The sequence below is a fragment of the Pleurodeles waltl genome, chromosome 11 (assembly GCF_031143425.1).
Source record: "Pleurodeles waltl isolate 20211129_DDA chromosome 11, aPleWal1.hap1.20221129, whole genome shotgun sequence".
In the NCBI taxonomy this organism is placed as follows: Eukaryota; Metazoa; Chordata; class Amphibia; order Caudata; family Salamandridae; genus Pleurodeles; species Pleurodeles waltl.
In genome coordinates, this window is record NC_090450.1 from 200946077 (window position 1) to 200966570 (window position 20494).

Sequence of the window (20494 nt, forward strand, 5' to 3'; positions counted from 1 at the left end):
ATTGAGCTTCCAGTATAAGTAAACACTATACTCTTTCAGACTTGGAGTGCAACATAAATTAAGCAACAAAAGAACAAGGGAACTCTGTATGGAACAGAGCAGCTCCTGTATGGAACACCCTGTAACAACAAGGACACTTTGAATCTGCTCACCTCAAATGTCTGTTTTGCGAGCACGGTTTTTAGGCAAGGGATTAGTGCAGGCACTGTGGCCAACCCTCCCTGAGGCAGACTTGTTTAAAGAAAGCCTATTCACTTAAAATAACCAAGGTATCAAGGTGCTAATTGTAGCCTTCACACTGCAGTGAAAACTTTACAGATAACCCATCTTCTGAAGCAATAGAAGTACATGTACATAGGTTAGTACCTGGTGCACACAGTCTCCTATGCTATGTAGAAATTGCCATTCTGTCCGGATTGAGCCTTATAACTCAAGGATGCTTACAATACTTAGGGCCACATGTTCAAATATTTGGATTTGCGATTTCCTAATTGCAATTTCATGCAAATCGAAATTAGGGTCTCGCAATTCCAAATGAAGAAACTCCATTGAGTTTCTTCTGCGGTTCCCGTGGGTCACAAATAAACCTGTCTCATTAATATTAATGAGGAAGATCGCAATTTACAACCCACCGGGAATGGCCTGTTTTCCTTGCGTTTCAAAAAAAAGAAAATGAAACGTTTCAGTTTTGAAGATTAGGCAGTGGTCCGTGTGACCTCTGACTGGTCTTACAAAATGTCTTTGCATGCACTCACAAAGGGGAAGGGGTCCCTTAGAGACCCCTTCCCCTTTGCAAATTTGTAATTGGTGCTAACTGCGAATCTTTTGCAACCACATTCACGGTCACAAAACAATCATACATTCCATTTAGATTCAGCATTAGGAAGGGATGCCATGAACAAGCCCCTTCGTACTACCGAATCGCAAATCCCAAATTGCGATTCGGTAACAAGTTACCGAATCGCAGTTTGAGCCTTGTACATCCCAAAAAGCATTTTTCTAGTCGCAAGCCGTTTGCAACTAGAAAAATGTTTTGTACATGTGGCCCTTAGTATCTACTATGTAGAATCTTTGTCCTGCTGGAAACCTTTTCTGCAGTACGAAAAACGATGTGTGGAACATAATTGACACAAGTTGTCAACTGTCACCTGCACACAGAGTTACTCTTCAGTACAAAGACTTAGATTTAAAAAAATGTTCAATACCTGTACACACTTATGGTGCATTAGGAGCGTGTTTTTTAAACACTTATACCGATAAGCCGGACACAGACTGTACAGAATTAGGTAGAAAAGTAATAAGATACTTATTTGCCACTATGTAAACTATAAAACAAACTACCACACTCATTGGATGATGTCATGAGTGATGTCATAAATGATGTCATAGAGCATGTCATGAGTGATGTCATATGTGAGGCAAGTGCATGGCGGGGTCAGAGGTTATAGTTAGCTCTGCTAACTATAACCGGTGAATTTCTGTGTTTTTTCAGATCAAAACGGTAATGTCACTGACAAGTTCACCTAACTATACCAATACTTTAATCTTTTATTTTTTCAGTGACTTTCTAGGGTTTTTCGAAACAGATCTTTTTATCACACTAACTAGAACCTTAATTTAACCTTTGTTTTTTTCAGTGAAGTAAGTTATTTTAACATAAAGTGGTATTTAATTACCATATGTATATTCAACACCTAGCCTTCGGCCATGTGCAGTGGGATGTTGGCCGCAGGGGTGGCCTGCAGCCAGGCCCTGCAGCTAATTCCCCACATGCAGCAAACCCCACGCTGTGCAGGCCTCACCCCAGAGCCATTTTCTTGATAAAAGTTAAGGGGGGCATGTGCCCCCCTTCCTGAGCCTTATTAGGCTCTGGGTACCCCATACCCCGGGGCTGCTGTTTTAAAAAAGGACGAGACACTTGACCCCCCCCCCCCTACCCAAGCCTTGTTAGGCCCTAGGGAACCCATTCTCCAGTGCCACTTTTTAAAATTAAGGTGAGGAGGTCAAGTGTTACCCACTCCTCAGGCTATTGCCACTGAGGTCCCCATCCCTGGGGTCAGGCATGATTTTCAGGGAGAGGGTGGCATGGTGCCAGGTCCCAAGGCCCCGTGGCCCCAACCGGCTCCCCACATGCAGCAGGAACAAGCATTTCTCCTGCCTACAGGAAACAGCTACTAATGTTGCTTCCTCGGGGTAGGAGCATTTTCAAAGCTCCCACCCGTTGGGATCGGACTTGGTGTTTGCTTCCACTTGGCAGTAAATTAAAAAATACTCCATCCATGCGAGAGCAAAAAAACGCTATGTCCTGGGGTCCCCTAACCATATAAAAAAAATCTGCACCAGGGATGGGCTCCCCAGGGCTTCTAGAGGCTTGGGAGTGGGTCCACGCAGGCACCCTCCCATTTGAGAATACAGCCCCAGGGGTGGGCTCCCCAGGGCATAAAGATAATAAATGCAGCCCAGCCAGTCCTGGATTTTCTGCTATATTTGTTTTTTTGCCCTTAAGTACCCAAGTCTTTAATGGCTGCCAACAACATTTTTCTCATGTTGCTGGCAGCCAATCAGAGTGCTCGCTCTCACTGGAGTCTGATTCCTGTTGGAGTGAGATGTTCCAAGGGAAATAAAGCTCCCTGGGCCCATCAGAACATTATATTTTTAAACTGCTGCTCCTGTGAGAGACTCTCACAGACACAATGGTCCAGATAGCCAATTATTTTTCAACTTTAATTTCTCAAAAACTATTGTACAGATTTACACCAAATCACAAAAGCACAATCTGTGGATGAAGATCTAGCTTCCTGACTTGGTGTAATTCCATTCAGCATTTTTTGCTGTAGCCTTGTCTAAAGAAGTCTATGTAAAATATATAGGGATTTAGCCATTTTTTCTCTGCCCTAACTTGACAGATCACCCCATTACTTTCCAGGAAGAATTTGAAGTGAATTATCTTATTTGGGAAACCTTTGTGAAGATTCATCAAATGGGTTCAAAGTTATTAGCAAACCAATAATGCTCTTTCTATAGAGAATCAGACTTGACTATAAATACGTAGTGGCGGCCACCACTAGGTAATATATATATATATTTATTTTTTTATTTATACAAAAATGATTATTACACTTAAAAGACTGGAATATAATTAAAATATATATTTATTTACCCATAAAGGTGATGGTAACAAAGCTTTTTCACCTGATGCTCTTATTTCTGGCAGTGCTGTAGTAATTTTACATGTGAATATTGTAAATTGGAACGGTCTTACTCTTTCATTGGTGTGCAATTTATATGAGCATGTCCACCATAAACTCCTCCTTAAGTTTCAGTAACCCCCCTGCCATTTACCATTAATTATTCCCAATTTTCCCACCACTCCCCCCGTATCCCTCCCACATTTACTACTAATTTGTATACCTATCTGTGTAGAGGTCTCTGCTGGAGTGGTGAAGCTCAAAATACAGAAAAGATATGAGATACAGAGGAAGAGGTCTCCGGCGTTTTGTGTTTTGAATATCATTTTGTAGTATGTGAGTACTACCATTTTAGTACTTCTTTGGCCCTACTTACAAGTTATGCAGAGTGAAGTTAATGCATGCTTTTATATATTAATTTCAATCTGCAAAATCAAGGCATTTTTTTGGTGACCCGGTTTCACAATTTTTTGGCAGCTAATTATGGCTGAACAAAATCACATGATGAGCAGTAGCTAACCTTATTCTGCCTCCTTTGTTCTAACAGGGAAGCATAGGATTCACCCTACTGTCAGAAATATTCTTCCCCTCCCTTCCCTACTCCCTCCTATCGCCTACATCTCCTCCACCACACTCATATGCCCTTACATCCATTTACCACCTGCCCAGAGATGTTGGTTAATGTATGTGGAAAACCCCATAGAATAGGCGATTTCAAATGTATCAGAAAAAGTACCCGAGTATGGTAATTCCCCATTCCCATTCCAGCAGCAATGGCAAAACTGCATGTGATTATACCATGTTTACAGTACCGTGAAAGTCAGAATCAGGGCCTTTAAGTACTCCAAAATGCAGTTTATGAATTGAGCCCTACATCGGTCACGGGTTGTATCCATGGCATCTCTGGGAGGGAGGGGGCACAGTGGATGGCAGAAGCAAGCATGTCTCAGAAAAATCCAAGAGAAGCAAACATCTTAGACTCTACCACTTCTGGTGATCTGATGTTAAATCTTTTTAGAGCAATTAGAATGTTAGTACTATTTGTGCATCAGAGGTCATATCTACAGCTACTTTATTTCTTTACTACAAGAACATGACTAGTGCTAAAATATTGGGTCCAGCCCAGTTCCTTGGCCTTTGTTTCAAAGACTATGTCATCCTTAAGCTTACAAGGCAGGCAAAAAGAAATTACATGGAAATGGTGTGCTATAGAAATATATGGAAAGCAATATGTAACAACTCTAGAATATAATGTTATAATACTATAACACAAGTACAAAAGTAGATTTATATTTTTACATACCACTACTATTGCTTTTCCAACCTCTTCAAATCAGTAGCATGTTAGTGACTTTTCTAATGGAATATGACATTTGTTATTTTATGATTAGTTTATAGGGATTTAGTTGTTCTTTTTTGCACATTTTGATATATGACTGACATTTGATTTCACCCAGGTTGGGTTGTTAAAGCAGTATCTCTCCGATGATTCTCTGGAAGATTCTTTTGCAAGCATAACTCTTTGAGAGAGTGCCTGTGTCAGATAGGGTTCAATGTCCTAAAACAGGCTTAACATAAGCTCATGGTGATGAACTTTGCTGGAAAGTTCCACTATGAAGTGTAAGTTTTTCATAAGTACAACCTCCAAATAACAAAGGTGCCGATTTAGAGTTTGCTGGGGGAGGGGTCACCCTCTGTCAGGGTGGTCGAGAGATTATGCCCACCATTCTTACCCCCCCCCCCACACACACACACACACCTCGCTGGACTCTGCCATCCATATTTAGAGATAGCATCAGCCCAGTGGAAATCTTTGTGCCTTTAAGGAATTATGTCACTGTGGTTTCTCTGACAGCATTAAAACTTTGGTGCATTGAGTGTCATCTTTCAGGTAGCCACTCAACAAACGTTTTTGTTTTTCAAAAACTAACTCCCAAAGCAGGAGTTTGTTTTTAAAAAAACCAAACTGATGACCCCACCCTCTGGGAGTTTTCTCCCAGGATATGGGAGTCATTTTTGTCTTTTATGTCTGGTACCTCCAGGCTTTTCCTGGTGACGACACAGGAAAAAATTTCAGATAATGGGCTCTAAATAGGAGTGCTCCTCAAGTGGCCCGTAAGAGGAAGTCTCCTGACTGAAAGTGACAGTTGACAGTCCTCCTGATTATAAATAGAGCTTGTACATTTGATACCATCTCAATAACAGTTTTTGGTCTACTACGCAACTTAGTCACTGCATCTCACTGCTTTCAACCCAGGACTTTCAGTGGCGAAATCAATCCCACAATTCAAAAGGTGAGACAGAAAGATCACATTGTGAATGGGTATCAGTCATCGAGTAGGTCAACTCATTTGTGATCAATTTGTTTTTCTAGCAGAACACAATGGAAAGTCTATCTTTAAAATGGAAAAATATAAATGTGATTTAAATCAAGCCTAAGGATTGCTAATGAGTATTTTTCTCATCTATTAGCCACAATGAAGTTGATACTGGTTGATTTATCTTGGAGTGAATGTCAGGCTTCCATTTTTTATCAAAGTTACCAAATTTGTATTTCGGGAAATCTGAGGTAAATCTCAATTTCCAGTTTCTTTTTTTATTTATGGACAGATATCCCTGGTAGAGACCTCCAATACACCCCTGCATCCATTGATGTATCTCTTTCCCTTTTCCTTCAATTATTGCTTGTGATGTTCCAGTCTTGTTCCTCTTCTGATACCTTTTAAATTTTACCCTTAATAAACTCATTTATGGTCCCCAAATTTTGTATCCTATATTTTGTACTCAAATGTTGTTCCCCAAAACTATTGTATTTTGAGGAGTCTGACCTAAGAAAAGATATATATCACACACAAAGAATGAACCATCGTGGATTCAATAAACCACCTTAACACTTGTGATTAAACCCAAAAGATTTTTAGAACATGTTAGATGACTATGAAATATTTCTGTATATACGTATATGTTCAAAACCATTCATCTTACGTCGTCTTGTAGTCCTACGTCTCAGACGGTAGGTTTCTTTTCCACTGCACAGGTTGTAGATAAAGGTGCCCAGCGGCTTCAAATCATTCACTTGCTCTGTGACAATCATCTCCTCTTGGATTACGTAGGTCTGTGGCAGGTAAGTTCCTTTCTGCAGAGAAAGTGGTATAGTGAAAATGTCTAAGTCATAATGTACAAATGCATGTTTAAGAAATCAACAGATAGCATACGCACAGAATCATTTAGTGGTCCCCAAATGTAGACCACTTAATAAAGGACATCAAGTGCCAGCTGCCTGTGGGGAGGGAAAGGCCCTTACCCCACCACCAGTGACTTTATTAGGGTGTTGGGAGACCTGCTGCGCTGGACGATGCTTTTTAAAGGACATCAAGTTCCAACTGACTGTTGGGAGGGTGAGGTTGTAGGAGCCTCTTTCCCCACCACCATGATCTATTTTAGCACTTGAGAGATCTGCTGTGCATGATGAGTCTGGCACATGCCTGAGTTATGCCCTGGCCAAGACCATGCCAGTTTGCACTTATCAGATCCATAAAGAGGCTGAGTTGGGCAACCCATGTGGCCTTTCAATTCTGTTTATAATTGCTGTTAATTAGTTTGTTTTGTCATGGGCAAAAGAAAGGCGACCTCTATCCCAGTGGACAGTTCCTCTAACAAGAAATGCTCAGCTTCCTCTTCCAAAGATACAACAGTTGTGACAACTAAACCAAAAACTGTTTTGTTGACTAACCCTTGTGTGGTTAATACATCTTTTTCTGAGGACACAGAGGTCTATAATGTGTATAAGATCATACCTTACCTTGAACAGTTTAGAGTGTTTTTTAGAGCACTTGCCCTTGATGAACGTACCTATGGTCTGTCCTCATCCTATATGTGCTGCTAAGTATGATGTATCTAATTTAAATCTTTATCTACTTCTCTGCTACTATTGTAGCTGCCAACAAAAGCTTTTTTCTGCTGAAACAAGAGTACTGGAGATTACTAAATACCTGGAGTCTCCAAGGACACCTTAGTTTTATTCTCATTGCCCTAAACCATGCCCTTATTCAAACTTATAGATGCCCTCTTTTAGGTCACATGATGATCTGCCCACTTTAAATACTAACAATATAAAAGTTCTTAATTAACACTCAATTACATCATCTGTGTGTGATTTCTAAGCTTATTTACCCTACAGCCCCAAATAGCAAAGTTGACGGGAGTCAAAACTCCAGTTTACTTACGCTTAATCTTCCTCCCTAAGCTACTCCCTTTGGATATGGTTTTGGCCAACTTGCCCCATCTAGATAATGGGAAAACTGAGAGATATAATGAGCCTAAAAATAAAACAGGTCATTGGACATTCAAGCAGGTGAGTGGTTTTGGCCTATTATTTTATATTATTGTCCTGGTTAGATGTGTTTATTGGGAGGTCCTCCAACAAATAAGGGTATTGGGAACTATATTGTCATAAATCGTAAAAATGCCTCCCTTGTTCATTCTTTACCTAAAGCATTTGAGTCTGTGTGGCCCACAAATAACAAGATAAGGACTGATCACTTGAATTACTTCTACCAACCCTAATTGTTGCCTTCGATTATCCACCCCTCTGTAAATTCTGTTTATAGCTGATTGATATCCACTCACAACTATTTTACTCCTTGGGTGCTTTGGACAATGATGACTGACTCTCTTGTTCAGATGGTGCTAATAAGCATAATTATGTAGCTGCCATATGCACGCATGCAGTGCTGCACAATATTTTGATGATTTAACCCACAGTCTTATAATGGATTTAAATATCCTTTTCTGGAATACTGCCTTGACGTTTTCTAATGATTCCTAATTAAACTTTATAGGACTTTTAGTTTTTTATTTCAGGAGGCACGTTCTATAGAAGAACATCAACCAGCATTCTGTGAAGTCTTGTCCAATTTTGCTTAATATTCTTTGGTCATAAGAGTACCTGGTTGTAAACCTAAGGCAAACTGAACATCGTGCTTCAGGGTAAATAAGGGTCAAATAACCCTTCACCCCTTGGTACTCTTTATAGCATAAATAAGCTGGCAATAATGGGCTTGAATGGGCTGTTTTAATAATTTCTGTAGTTTGCAGCACGCAACAGTTCTCCTTCAGTGATACAGCCGAATCCCAATCAAGGAGGGCCTGGTTAGCCATTTTCACCTCTGAAAGTGATCATCATATATTTACAACTGCACCTGGAAGAAAGACCTGTAATACTGTTGTGTTTTTCTAGTTTGAGGTGAGGTAGGCAATTATGAATAGTCCTGATGCTAAAGGGCCTAGTCCTGGTGGAGTACCCATGGATCTTTTCAATAATAATGTAGCACTGTGGCCGTAGCTAGTAGCGCCAATATTCCTGTGTCCTGGTTTCAATCTGTTAATATTCCTGTTGTCTCGAAGGGCAAAAAAAATCATCCTCCTTGTTATAAACCAATTATAAACCTTGTTATAAACCAATAAAAACTATTTATGTGGTAAAGCTCCCTGGCTATATCATTATGGAAAGAATGCTGGCTTGGGCTGGGGATGATAAGGGTTCACTGAGCTTCAATATGGGTTTAGGGCAGGTCTTGGGACAGTGGGACAGGGATTAAATCTCCACCTCCTCACTGACAAATATATTAAAAGGGGTTCCTCACACTTTGGGCCTGATTTAGAGTTTTGGAGGATGGCGATACTCTGTCACAAATGTGACGGATTTCACGTCTACAATATTATGGTCCAATTATATCATATAGGAATCGTAATATGGCGGCTGGGATATCCGTCCCATTTGTGATGGAGTAACCTGTCTGCCAAACTCTAAATTAGGTCCTTATATTTTGAGGAGCAGAGTTCACCCTTTGACCACATTATTAGGTCGAAACTCTAAACATGGAAGTAGACTTTTTTACAACATTTGTCTGCCAGGGTGTGTTATGGTTTCAAAGGAGAGTGTACTGAATCTTTCAAACTGGTGAGGGTTGTCTGGCAGGGCTCTTTGTTGGCTCCAATCATGTTAATTTTATATATTAATGATTATGTCCAGATTTAGTTGGCAGATGGGTTACTCTGTCATAAACATAACAGATTTCCTGCCCACCCTATTACAAGTGCCTTAGTATAGAATGCACTTCCAATAAGGTGAATGGGATCTCAATGAACTTTGTAACAGAGAGGTGCATCTAATTAAACTCTAAATCAGGCCCTCAGAATATTTTTTGTGGATAAAGACGAAAGCATGCCCCAAATGGGCTCAAGATCTATACCTATGCTACTGTATACCGCTGAGGCTGCATTAATGGCCTTACAGCCAAAAAATGTTTTTTGATAACACTGCTCAATGACCCTACCATGTTTCCTCAAGGAGAAACATTGGCACACGTTTTCAAGTTTTGCTACTACATTGTACAGGAAATCATAACCTTGCTTGCTTACCTTGTATAAGGGTCTGTCTCCTCCACCTGTTAGGGAGCAGGGGTTGAAGAGAACAGATTCTATTGGCGATTATAAGATTTAACGTTTGCTGTCCACATTTTTTGTGCCATGAAGGGTTTCATCTCCTTTGCCTTAAAGACAGAATTCAGCTCCCTTTTTGCCATGGACTTCAATCTGGCCTAATTCTTGTGCATGCTTAAATACACAGATAATTAAGGATTGCCTAGTTTTTCATCTTCATTCAAAATGGTTGTGCTACATGAAATCCTAACGTACTGAGTTGGGCAGACCAGATCTCTGAAATTCTGACACCATTTCTAAACAAGATAACATTTGGTGTAGTAGTATATTTCGTGAACTCAGAAGCCTCAGAATAGAAACACGTGGGTTATCTAAATCCACAGTTAATTCCTTTCTTATGCTGAAAACAATTGAATCAGTGGAAACAGTATATTTTTAATTGCATTAATATATAGGACCATTATTTATTAATACGGTTTATACCTGTGATGTTGCCTTCCTCTACTGCAGTTTTGCTTTTTCTGTAAATTTTCCTTAGGAAAAGGTTTCTTATCCTGTTCTTAAAGGTTTCAATTTTACACAGTATAGACATGCTTATATCTTTCTGCAAATGTTGACTATCCCTCTAGTATGCATGTCTGCAAGTTTTTGTTTGCAGCTGTGACGTTAAGGAACAATATAGCTTTGTAAATATATTACTGCATATTTAATCTTTTCTATGATATGTAACTCATTTATGCTACTTATTTGGCTTATAACAAAATAAAACATGATTTTATATGATTTGATACTACCCTTGGTTTTCCCTTTTATAATGTCTTTGCAACCCCTGGCCTCAAAGGCTAGAGGAAAAGCTTTAAAAACAGAAAGAAAACAAGAGTCCAGAGCCCTGTATGCCATTTACAGAGCCCAAAACGCACATCCCTTGGATATCTGAAACACCCTTCCAGTGGATTAGGAGCCTGCTGGGTGCAGTTTCAACAAAGACAACTTTGTGTAGCTTTTTGCAAGAAACTGTCCCTTGGGGTGTTAAGGTGAAACAAGGTAACAGAAAAGGCGAAGATTCAATATTCAAGCCTACCTAAGAAAAACCCAAGCTATAGGTGCAAGAACTGGACCTGTATTCTTTGGAGGTTAGTCCACTCACTCCTGAGCTTGCTTAAAGCCACAAGTACCGTATTTTCCGGCATATAAGATGACTTTTTAACCCCTGAAAATCTCCTCAAAAGTCAGGGGTCGTCTTATACGCCGGTATACGGCGTGCTGAAACTTCAGGGACAGGCGCCCTGTAGCTGAGCCACCGTACACTGCATTTGGAAATGAATTCCAAGCGTACGATGGGCTCCGCGTCCCACAATGATTCAGTTACCGTACTTGTGGACACGGAGCTGATCGGTCTTACCGTATGCCGAAATCCTCCCTGGCAGTTGTCTAGGCAGGCGCGTGTTCCTGCGCGTGCCCCAGGCTATTCAAATCGCGCTATTACGGTACCATAGAAGCAAGATTTGTTTTCTTTTTCTTTCTTCTCGCGCATGGCACATATTAGGGAATTACCATATAGTAACGGCCATTTTGGATTGGGATATGACAATATTATAAAAAAATATATATTTTGACCGCATTTAACTTTGGTTGTACTGCAGTTTCAACAATCTTAAATGTAAATTCATTCTCTGTGACTGGCTGGTTGTTGTATACTTGGTGATTCTGAAGGAAGGCAGTCTATCTGGTGAGCAGATACATGTGGTGGTGAATACAGTACAGCACAGCACCAGTACCAGTACCAGTACCAGTATCTGTACCAGTTCATACAGTACAGCACCAGTACATGCAGTACAGTATACAAATGGCTAACAGACAAGACCCCATCCTGGCTCCACCAGCAAGAAGAAAGAAATATGAAGCCGGTTTCAATCTTAAAGTTGTAAACTTTGCCATGGAACATAATAACTGTGCTGCTGCAAGACAATATGGAGTAACAGAAAAGATGGTTCGGGACTGGAAATCAAATGAAAAAGCATTAAGGAGTATGCCAAGGGGTAAGTGTGCATTAAGAAGAGGCACCTCACATTGGCCAGAATTCGAAAAACATGTAGCAGACATGGTGAATGAGCATCGCCAAAGTGGTTATATAGTGACACAAAATCAAATACGTTTGTTTGCCCTTCAGTGGGCCAATTCTAACCCAGATCACAGCAACAGATTTAAGGCCACTGTATCCTGGTGTACTAGATTCTTTGAAAGGCATAATCTGGTACTGAGGCAAAAGACGAAAATTGCACAAAAATTACCTGCAGATCTTGAAGCCAAAGTAAATAGTTTCCATCGATATGTAATACAACAGCGCAATAAACATGGCTATGCGTTAAGTAGTATCGGAAATATGGATGAAACTCCAATGAATTTTGATATGGTTGGAAATAGAACTGTCCATCCAAAAGGTGAAAAAACAATTTTAATTAAAACAACAGGACATGAGAAGTCCAGTTTTACAGTGGTACTAGCATGCACAGCTGATGGTGCCAAACTGAAACCAATGATTATTTTTCAAAGAAAAACAATGCCGAAACTCAAGTTTCCTGTTGGTTGTTTTGTACATGTACATGAAAAAGGCTGGATGGATGAAGAAGGGGTAAAGCTATGGCTTGATAATGTATGGAGCAGGCGACCAGGTGGACTTATTCAAAAACGTAGTCTACTGGTGTGGGATACGTTCAGGGCTCATTTAACTCTCAGCACCAAGCAAAGGCTGGCAAGAATAAACACAGATGTGTCAGTTATTCCTGCAGGATTGACATCGTTGGTACAGCCACTGGATATGTGCCTAAACAAGCCATTTAAAGATCACATTCGAGAACAGTGGAATGAGTGGATGGTTAGCGGCGAAAAGTCATTCACAAAAGGAGGAAACATGCGTGCTCCACAGTTGGATGTTTTGGGCAAGTTTGTCATAAAAGCCTGGAATGATATTGATGCAGAAACAGTAATCAAGTCTTTCAAGAAGTGTGGCATATAAAATTCATTAGATGGTATGGAGGACGACTACTTGTGGCAAGATGAAGAGAAAGCCGAATATGAGACCACACCATCTGATACGGAATTAGATCCATACGATGACTACCTTACAAATGTACCACAAGATGTAATTGATTTACTTATGATATCAGATGACGAACAGGAGGATTTTGAAGGCTTTTAAAGAGAAACTGTCAAGCCAGCAAGTCCTGTAAAAATAGCTTGGAGTTATGATGGGCGTTGCTGACTCCCTAGGATCTTGCCCGGCACTTGCTCTCTCTCTCTGTTTGTTTATCTTCCTCCTATCATCATCAGTTTCAGTTTGGTTGACAGCTTAGAAAACAAAAAGCATGGCAGTTCCCATGGGTTTATTGTCTTATCCTTCCTTTCAGCTTTAGAGTGAATTAAGAAAAGTTTAATCCACTTGCACTGTTTTATGTTTACATGTTTGATGACAAACAGCCTTATTTTTATAAGTGACAGTTTTCCCACTACGTACCTGCATGTCATAAGCATTTGAATTAAAATTACCATATTAAAATCAAATCTGATGTTTTTTAATTTTTATTTGGTGTGCGTTGGAAGAGGGGTAGTCTTATACAGCGAGTATAGCCCAAACCCTATATTTTAACAGGAAAAGTAGGGGGTCGTCTTATACGCCCAGTCGTCTTATACGCCGTAAAATACGGTAATCCCTTAGGTGCAGGACCTCTGGAGAGTAGCGAGATTAAGAAGGCATGATCAATGCTTAGAGGGCAAAACGGGGTAAAGTTCCGCCTCTGTTAATGGAAGGTCATGTAGTCGGGGAAGGAAAGAGAAAAACGAAAGGGAGAAAAAGTATAGTGAACGAAAGGAGGGCAAGTGAAAAGCAGAGGCCAGAAAAAGAGGGGGGAGGACCAAGGGGAAGAGATTACATAAGAAGACTGCAAGGCATAAAAGGAAAAGGGAGGACCAAAAGAGAAGGAAAGGAAAAAGGAGGAAAAAGGCGACACACATTGGTTAAAAAGGGAGTGTGAAGATGTGAATAGAAAAACATGATGAAGGATAAAAAGAAGTAAAAGGAGGGACAAGAGCTGTGGGAATGAGAAGGACTGACCATGAATGAGAGAAAGAAGAAGGTATGAAGGCAGTGAGAGGAAGAAAAGGACAGATTAGAGAAGGCAGAAGAGCTAGTGCAAGAACAATAAAGAGTAGAGGAAGGGGGAGCCATGCCAGGACTTGAATGTATGCAAGCTCAACTATAAGGCAATGCTTTAAGACCCAGAAAGAAAAATGAGATTGATGGTTGAAGTGAAGTGAAGTGGTAAAATAGTTGATGGAAGGAGGATGAACAGAGAGTAAGTGTTGATCAGAAATACTGGATGGAGAAGATGGCCTCAGGGAAGGAGGATGAAGAGAGGCAATATCATCTCAAACTATGTCGGCATGCTAGACAAGGTGAATCATTTTCCTCTATGAGGTGCCTTTGCATAGAAATGACCAGTGGGAGAGAAAGAACTGAAGGGAAGTAAAAGTAATGGCTATAGGTGGTAACTAAAATAGATTTGTATCAGCTTTAGTAACTTTCATTTTATGGTACTAATCCTGATCTTTTTGTACATTTTTAAGCCTCTTGTGCCATTTCCTTTGATGCCATGAGGGTCAATACCCATGTGACATGACTTTCTGTGATGTCATCATGGTCAAAGGGTGTGTGATGTCTTTCCACAACCCCTTGGATTTTGGTGATTTGACGTCAATGAAACCAGGTAATACTTTTGTATAGTGGTCTCAGTGCATCATGTCCTTTATGAGACAAAGCATACAGTGCTGCGGGAAATCGCAGTTCAATTTAGAAAATGATTTCTAAGTAGGACCTTAGAGTTCACCCTGAAGCAGTACAATGACCCACATTATTTGGAAAGTGGAGTGCATGATGCAACCCTTTCCCTATGTTAAGAGGTGATTTTTATCTAGTGCAATGTATAGCCATTGTGCTTATGCAAACTTTAATTGGACATGCATCAAACTAAAATAAATGCATATTCTAGCGTTAGCCGTGCAACTCTACTACAGATTAAGAGCCCACTGATTACAGTTACATTAGGGCATGAGTTAAAGCTACTTGAGATAACTCTAACGATAGCAGGTGAATTTCTATGGTTTGTATGTTTAAAATGTGAGCCTAACTATTTCCTAACTATACCGTCCTGTGAGGATCTGAGTGGGTCTGTGAGTGGATGCATGAGTGTCTGAGTGGGTCTGTGAGTGGGTGCGTAAGGGTCTGAGAGGGTGCGTGAATGGGAGAGAGAGATTGAAAGAAAGAAAGAGAGATAGAGAGTTATTTTAGGCTTTGATGGATAATATATGTATCTGTCTGCAGTGAAAAAGGTGAAAACTCTGCTTTCTTACAGCAGGACCTGTTTGTCAGATCCCGCTGTCAGAAAGCGGAGTTATGTCAGGTCCCACATTTTTTACTATTTTCCCCAGGGAGGTGGTGGTCCCCAGGTCTGCAGGGGGGAGAAGGGGTGCATGGCCCCTCACACAATATTACTTTAATGGCCTGGGGGTGGTCCCAGGGGCTGTGGGGGGGCACTGGAGCCCTGGAGAGGTGGTGATCCTCGGGGCTGTGATGACCTCCTCCACATCAGAAAATCTTTTTGTCCTGGGAGGTGGTGGTCTCTGGGGCCTGCACTAAATTTAGTAACTGCCTCAGTGAGGTCGTGGTCCCCTGGGCAGCAGGAGGCTACGCAGCCCTCTGCATTTACTTAATAGCCCAGGGGAGGTGGTGGTCCCTGGGGGTGCATGGGGCCAGGTGTCCCCCCGGGACCCGGCCCACTGAGGGGGCTTATTAAAAATCACACGTGGGAGCCTGCATATTTCTTTTTTATTGTTCCTGTAAATTTGCAATGTAGTCGCAATTTTACAGTAAACATTTCTTTTAAAATGCTTTTTTCCCTTGTGGGGTCCCTCTGGGACCCCAGCACCAGAACTAAGGGGTCAGAGTGACTCTACCCTGGACCTTTGTCTTTTTTCACACTTTTTTGTGGGACTCGGCTCAAGCTGGGTCCCAAGATTGCTGCTAACACTTCCTAGTTCGAAGTGTTGGCAGCCAATCAGAGCTATGCATTTCCCTGCACAAGCTTTTCCTTGTTCACGAAGGCTTCACAATCACAGATATACAAATGTGGATTTCCTTTAATGTCTCAAAAAGTACTGAACAGATTTACACCACATAAGTGAAAGCGTAATCTGTGTACCGAAAGCTAGTTTTCTGCCAAATCTGGTGTAATTCTGACCAGTGGTTGGGGCTGTAGTCATGTCTAAAGGTCCTAAGGGAATTAATATAGGAAACACAATTTTTTTAACCCCCTTTTTTGGAGTCCTCGCTTGACAGATCACCCCGAAACTTTCCATATGCAACAAGAATCACCGGGGCACTTTTTTTTGGAACATTTCGGGAAGATTTGCCAAAGATATAGGCAAGTCGAAAAACACTTTTTCTATGTAAATGTGGTCCTAACAATAACTACCTAATGGTGACTGCCACTAGGTGATATATATATTTATATAGCTCTTTCATACATCTATAGGTATATCTTAGCAGAAGGGTACAGTCCCTCTGTTGATCAGGTACCAAGGGCTGAATGGTTCTAGAATAGCCAAACAATGTTTCCCATTGAAAGGAGTTCCACTTGAATATGTAAGTAACAGTAGGGCACATTTATGGTTTTGTGGCACAGGCCACGCTGCCCTGTGCCACAGGGAAAGGTAGGAAAATGCTGTATCTATGGCATACAATGCATCCCTGTCCTTTCAGCAGGTTAGCACCAACACAGGCACCCTTCCACCATGGTGCAAGGGTGTCTACGATGTGTGCAGATTGAGATAACTTCCTACACAAAAACAATCCTGAGAGGCTTTTGCCTCTTTCTGTGTGTGCTGCAGAGTGCAGCCATGTACAAAGATCTACCTAGGAAGTACCAAAAGAATGCTATGGGTAACGATCTTGGAATAAAACGGGTCAATTAGAATTAGAAATGTGAGGCCCACTTCAGCTCAACTCTAATGCTGAGATCACTGTAAAGCTAAATACTTAAATACTATGCAAATTCTGGAGGAATTAAATAATAGTTTATTGTGTGAAAAAGTGTTTTATATAAAAATAGGAATGAGTGCAACCACAAGTGACATTGCTTTGCTACTTAGGTTTTACAACCACAGCGGGAACATCAAATTGATTGCAGAGGATTGAGAGAGAAAAAAGGAAATTAATTAATGAGCAATAGCATGTGAGGATAAGTGGCCTACAGTACGTTTTGAAAAGAAAAATATTTCCAAGAAATGCAGTAAAAAAATGCTTATTTCTAAGTATCTTGATGATAGTCAGAAAATATTTTCCGACCTAGGGCTTTAATGCAAAGTCAAGGACGAATGACAATGATGTACCAAGGACAATGATGATGTACCAATGATAATAATGTAGCAATGACAATGATGTACAGTATATCAACACAGGATGGAAACCAGAAGCAAAGGCCCACCACATATGTAAATTACATTTTTTAAAACAAGCAGTGCAAAGTCATTGGTCTTGCCTACACTACTGGCTTTGGCAATGTGTTTTGCCATGTTGTAAACCAGTGTGTCTGCTGTTCAGCATGGCTACAAGTTAGTGCTGTGGAGTTTCAGAGTGGAGGAGTAAAGTGTTGTAGAATGGATTTGTTGGAATGTCGTAGAGTTGAGTAGGAGGAGTAGAGTGCTGTAGACCTGAGTAGAGGGGGGTAGAGTTCAGTGGCAGAGAGTGTGGTAGAGTGGTGTGGGGTGGAAAAGGGTGGAGTGGATTGGAGTTGATTGAGGGAGTGGGGTGGATTAGATTGGAGAAGAGTGAGGTGGAGTGGATTGGGGTAGAGTGGGGCAGATTTAGTGGGGTGGATTGGTGTGGAGTTGATTTGTGTAGGGTGGATTGGATTAGAGTGGGGTGGACTGGAATGGGGTGAGGTCGATGGGATTGACGTGGATTTGAGTGGGTTGGATTAGATTGGATTGGGGTGGGTGGTTTGGATTGCAGTGATGAGGTGGGGAGGGGTGGATTGGACTGGAGTGGGGTGGGTGGAGTGTAATGGGGGGGATTTGATTGGACTGGAGTGGGGTGATTTGGATTGGCTGGAGTGGGGTGAACTGAATTGGAGTGGGGTGGGCTGGGTTCACTGGACTGGAGTGGGGTGGATTGGACTTTAGTGGGGTGGATTGGACTTGAGTGGGGTGGATTGAACTGGAGTGTGGTGGATAGAATTGGAGTGTGGTGGAAAGGATTAGAGCGGGGTGGACAGGATTGGAGTGGGGTGTAAATATTTGAGTGGGATGGATTGTTTTGGAGTGGGGTGGATGGTTTTGGAGTGGGATGGATTTGGAGTGGGATGGGGTGGACTGGACTTGAGTGGGGTGGATGACTGAAGTGGGGCTGGATGAATTGGAGTGGGGTATGCTGAACTGGGATGGGGTGGGATGGAGTAGATTGGGATAGAGTGGGTGGGTTGGAGTAAAGTATGGTGAATTGGAGCGAGTGTGGTGGGGTGGATTGGATTGGAGCGGGGTGGATTAGAGTGGAGTGGGGTGGAATGGAATGGGGTGGGGTGGATTGGAGTGGATTAGAGTGGGGCAGATTGCATAGAGATGGAGTGGATTGGAATGCAGTGGGGTTGATGGATAGGATTGGAGTGGGGTTCACTGAACCAGAATGGGGTGGGATTGATTAGATTGGGGTGGGGTGGTTTGCAGTGGGGTGGGTTTCAGTGAAGTGGATTGGATTGGAGTGGGGTGGATTGGAGTGGGGTAGGCTAGATGGATTGGAATGAAGTGTGTTGGACTTAACCGGGATGGGGTGGGGTGGATTGGGGTAGAGTGGGGTGGTTTAAAGTGGAGTGGGGTGGGTCAGAGTGGATTAAAGTGGGGTGGATTGGCGTGGGGTGGAGGGTGTGTTGAAATTAGATGAGGTGGGAGGGGTGGACCAGAGAGTGGATTGGATTGGTGTGTGGTGGATTGGTTTGGGGTGGATTAGATTGGGGTGTTGTGGATTGGAATAGGGTGGATTGGACTAGGGTGGACTGGAGAGGGGTGGATCAGATTGGGGTGTAACGGATGGGGTGGAGTGGATTGGATTTGAGTGAGGCAGATTGAATTGAGTGGGGCGGATTGGATTGAGTGGGGTGGATTAAGTGGATTGGGGTGGGGTGGGTGAGATTGATTGGATTCAGTGTGGTGGATTGGATTGGGGTGGTCTGGATAGCGGCAGGGAGGACTGGATTGGGCTGGGTGAAGTGGATTGAATAGGAATGGAGTAACTGGACTGTGGTGGAGTGGAATGGATTGGGTTGGGTGGACTGGAATGGTGTGGATGGATTAGAGTGGAGTGGATTGTGGTGGATCTGACTGGAGTGGGGTATATTAGATTGGCGTGGGTTGGGTTGAATTGGAGTGGGGTGGATTGTATTGGTGTTGGGTGGATTGAATTGCTATGAGTGGACTGGTGAGGGGTGGATTGATTGGAGAGGAATGGACTGGATTGAAGTGGGGTTGATTAAGGTGGTTTGGAGTAGGGTTGATTGGACTGCAGTAGAGTGGATTAATGTGGACTGGTTTGGACTGGAGTGAGGTGAATTAAAAGGGATTGTATTGGAGTTGGATGGAATGGGGTGGTGTGGTATGGGTAGACTGGATTGGAGTGAGTTGGATTGGGTAGCAGTGGACTTGACTGGAATGGAGTTGATTGGATTTGATTAGAATGGGATGGGATGGGTTGGAGTAGGATGGGATTGATTGGAGTAGGGTGCATCTGACTGGAGCAGGGTGGATCAGACTGGAGAGAGGTCAAATGGACTGAAGTGTAGTGGATTGGACAGGAGTGCATTGGGGTAGGGTGGGGTGGAGGGATTGAACTGGGGTGAGGTGTATTGGACTGGAGTGGGGTAGATTGGACTGGGCTGGATTGGGTGAATTGGACTGGTATGGGTGGATGGATTAATGTGAGGTTGACTGGATTGTAGTGGGGTGGATTGTGGTGGATTGGAGTGGGATAAATTGGATGGAGTTGATTGGAGTGGGGTGGGGTGAGGTAGGGTGAACTGGATTGTGGTGAGGTGAGGTAGATTGGATTGGAGTGGGTTGTCAGGCATTGAAGTGGGGCAGGGTGGAGTGTGGCAGGTTGTTTTGGATTAAAGTGGGGCAAATTGGAGTGAGGCAGACTGAAATGAATTGGAGCGGGGAAGGTTGTTCTGGATTGAAGTGGGGCAGATTGGATTGGAGCATATTGATTTGGATACGAGTGGGGCAGATGAAAGTGGGGTGGATTGGAGTGGGGAAGATTGTTTTGGATTAAAGTGGGGCAGATTGGAGTGAGGTGGTCTAGAGTGGGACAGATTGTTTTGGATTGCAGTGGGGCCGATTGTTTTGGATTTCAGTGGAGCAGACTGGAGTGCGGCAAAGTGTTTTGGATTGGAGTGGAGTAGAATGCAGGGGGAAGATTGTTTTGGGGTGGGGCAGATAGGAGTGGAGCACATTGTTTTGATTGCAGTCAGGCAAATTCTTTTGGAGTGGTGCAGATTGTTTTTGATGAGAGTGAGGTGAATTGGAGTGGGGCAGATTAAACACGGGTGGGTTAAGAGGATTGGAGTGAGGTGGTTGAAGTGATTGGATTGGGGTGACTGCTTTGGATTGAAGTGGGGCATATTGGAGTGGGGCAGAATGTATTGGATTGGAGTGGAGAAGATTGTTTTGGATTGTAGTAGGGTAGATTGATTTGGATTGCAGTGGGGCTGATAGGGGTGAGGCAAATTGTTTTGGATTGGAATGGGGCGGATTGGTGTGGG

General features: G+C 42.3%; 1 protein-coding gene across 2 annotated transcripts in view; it reads right to left on the reverse strand.

The window, feature by feature from the left end:
* Window positions 1-20494, reverse strand: part of ITM2C (integral membrane protein 2C) — a 188236-nt gene that overhangs the window by 13412 nt on the left and 154330 nt on the right. For both annotated transcript variants that reach the window (XM_069213407.1, XM_069213408.1), the window contains exon 5: window positions 6174-6324. In XM_069213407.1, the coding sequence (XP_069069508.1) occupies window positions 6174-6324 (151 nt within the window). The remainder of the gene's footprint in view (window positions 1-6173; window positions 6325-20494) is intronic.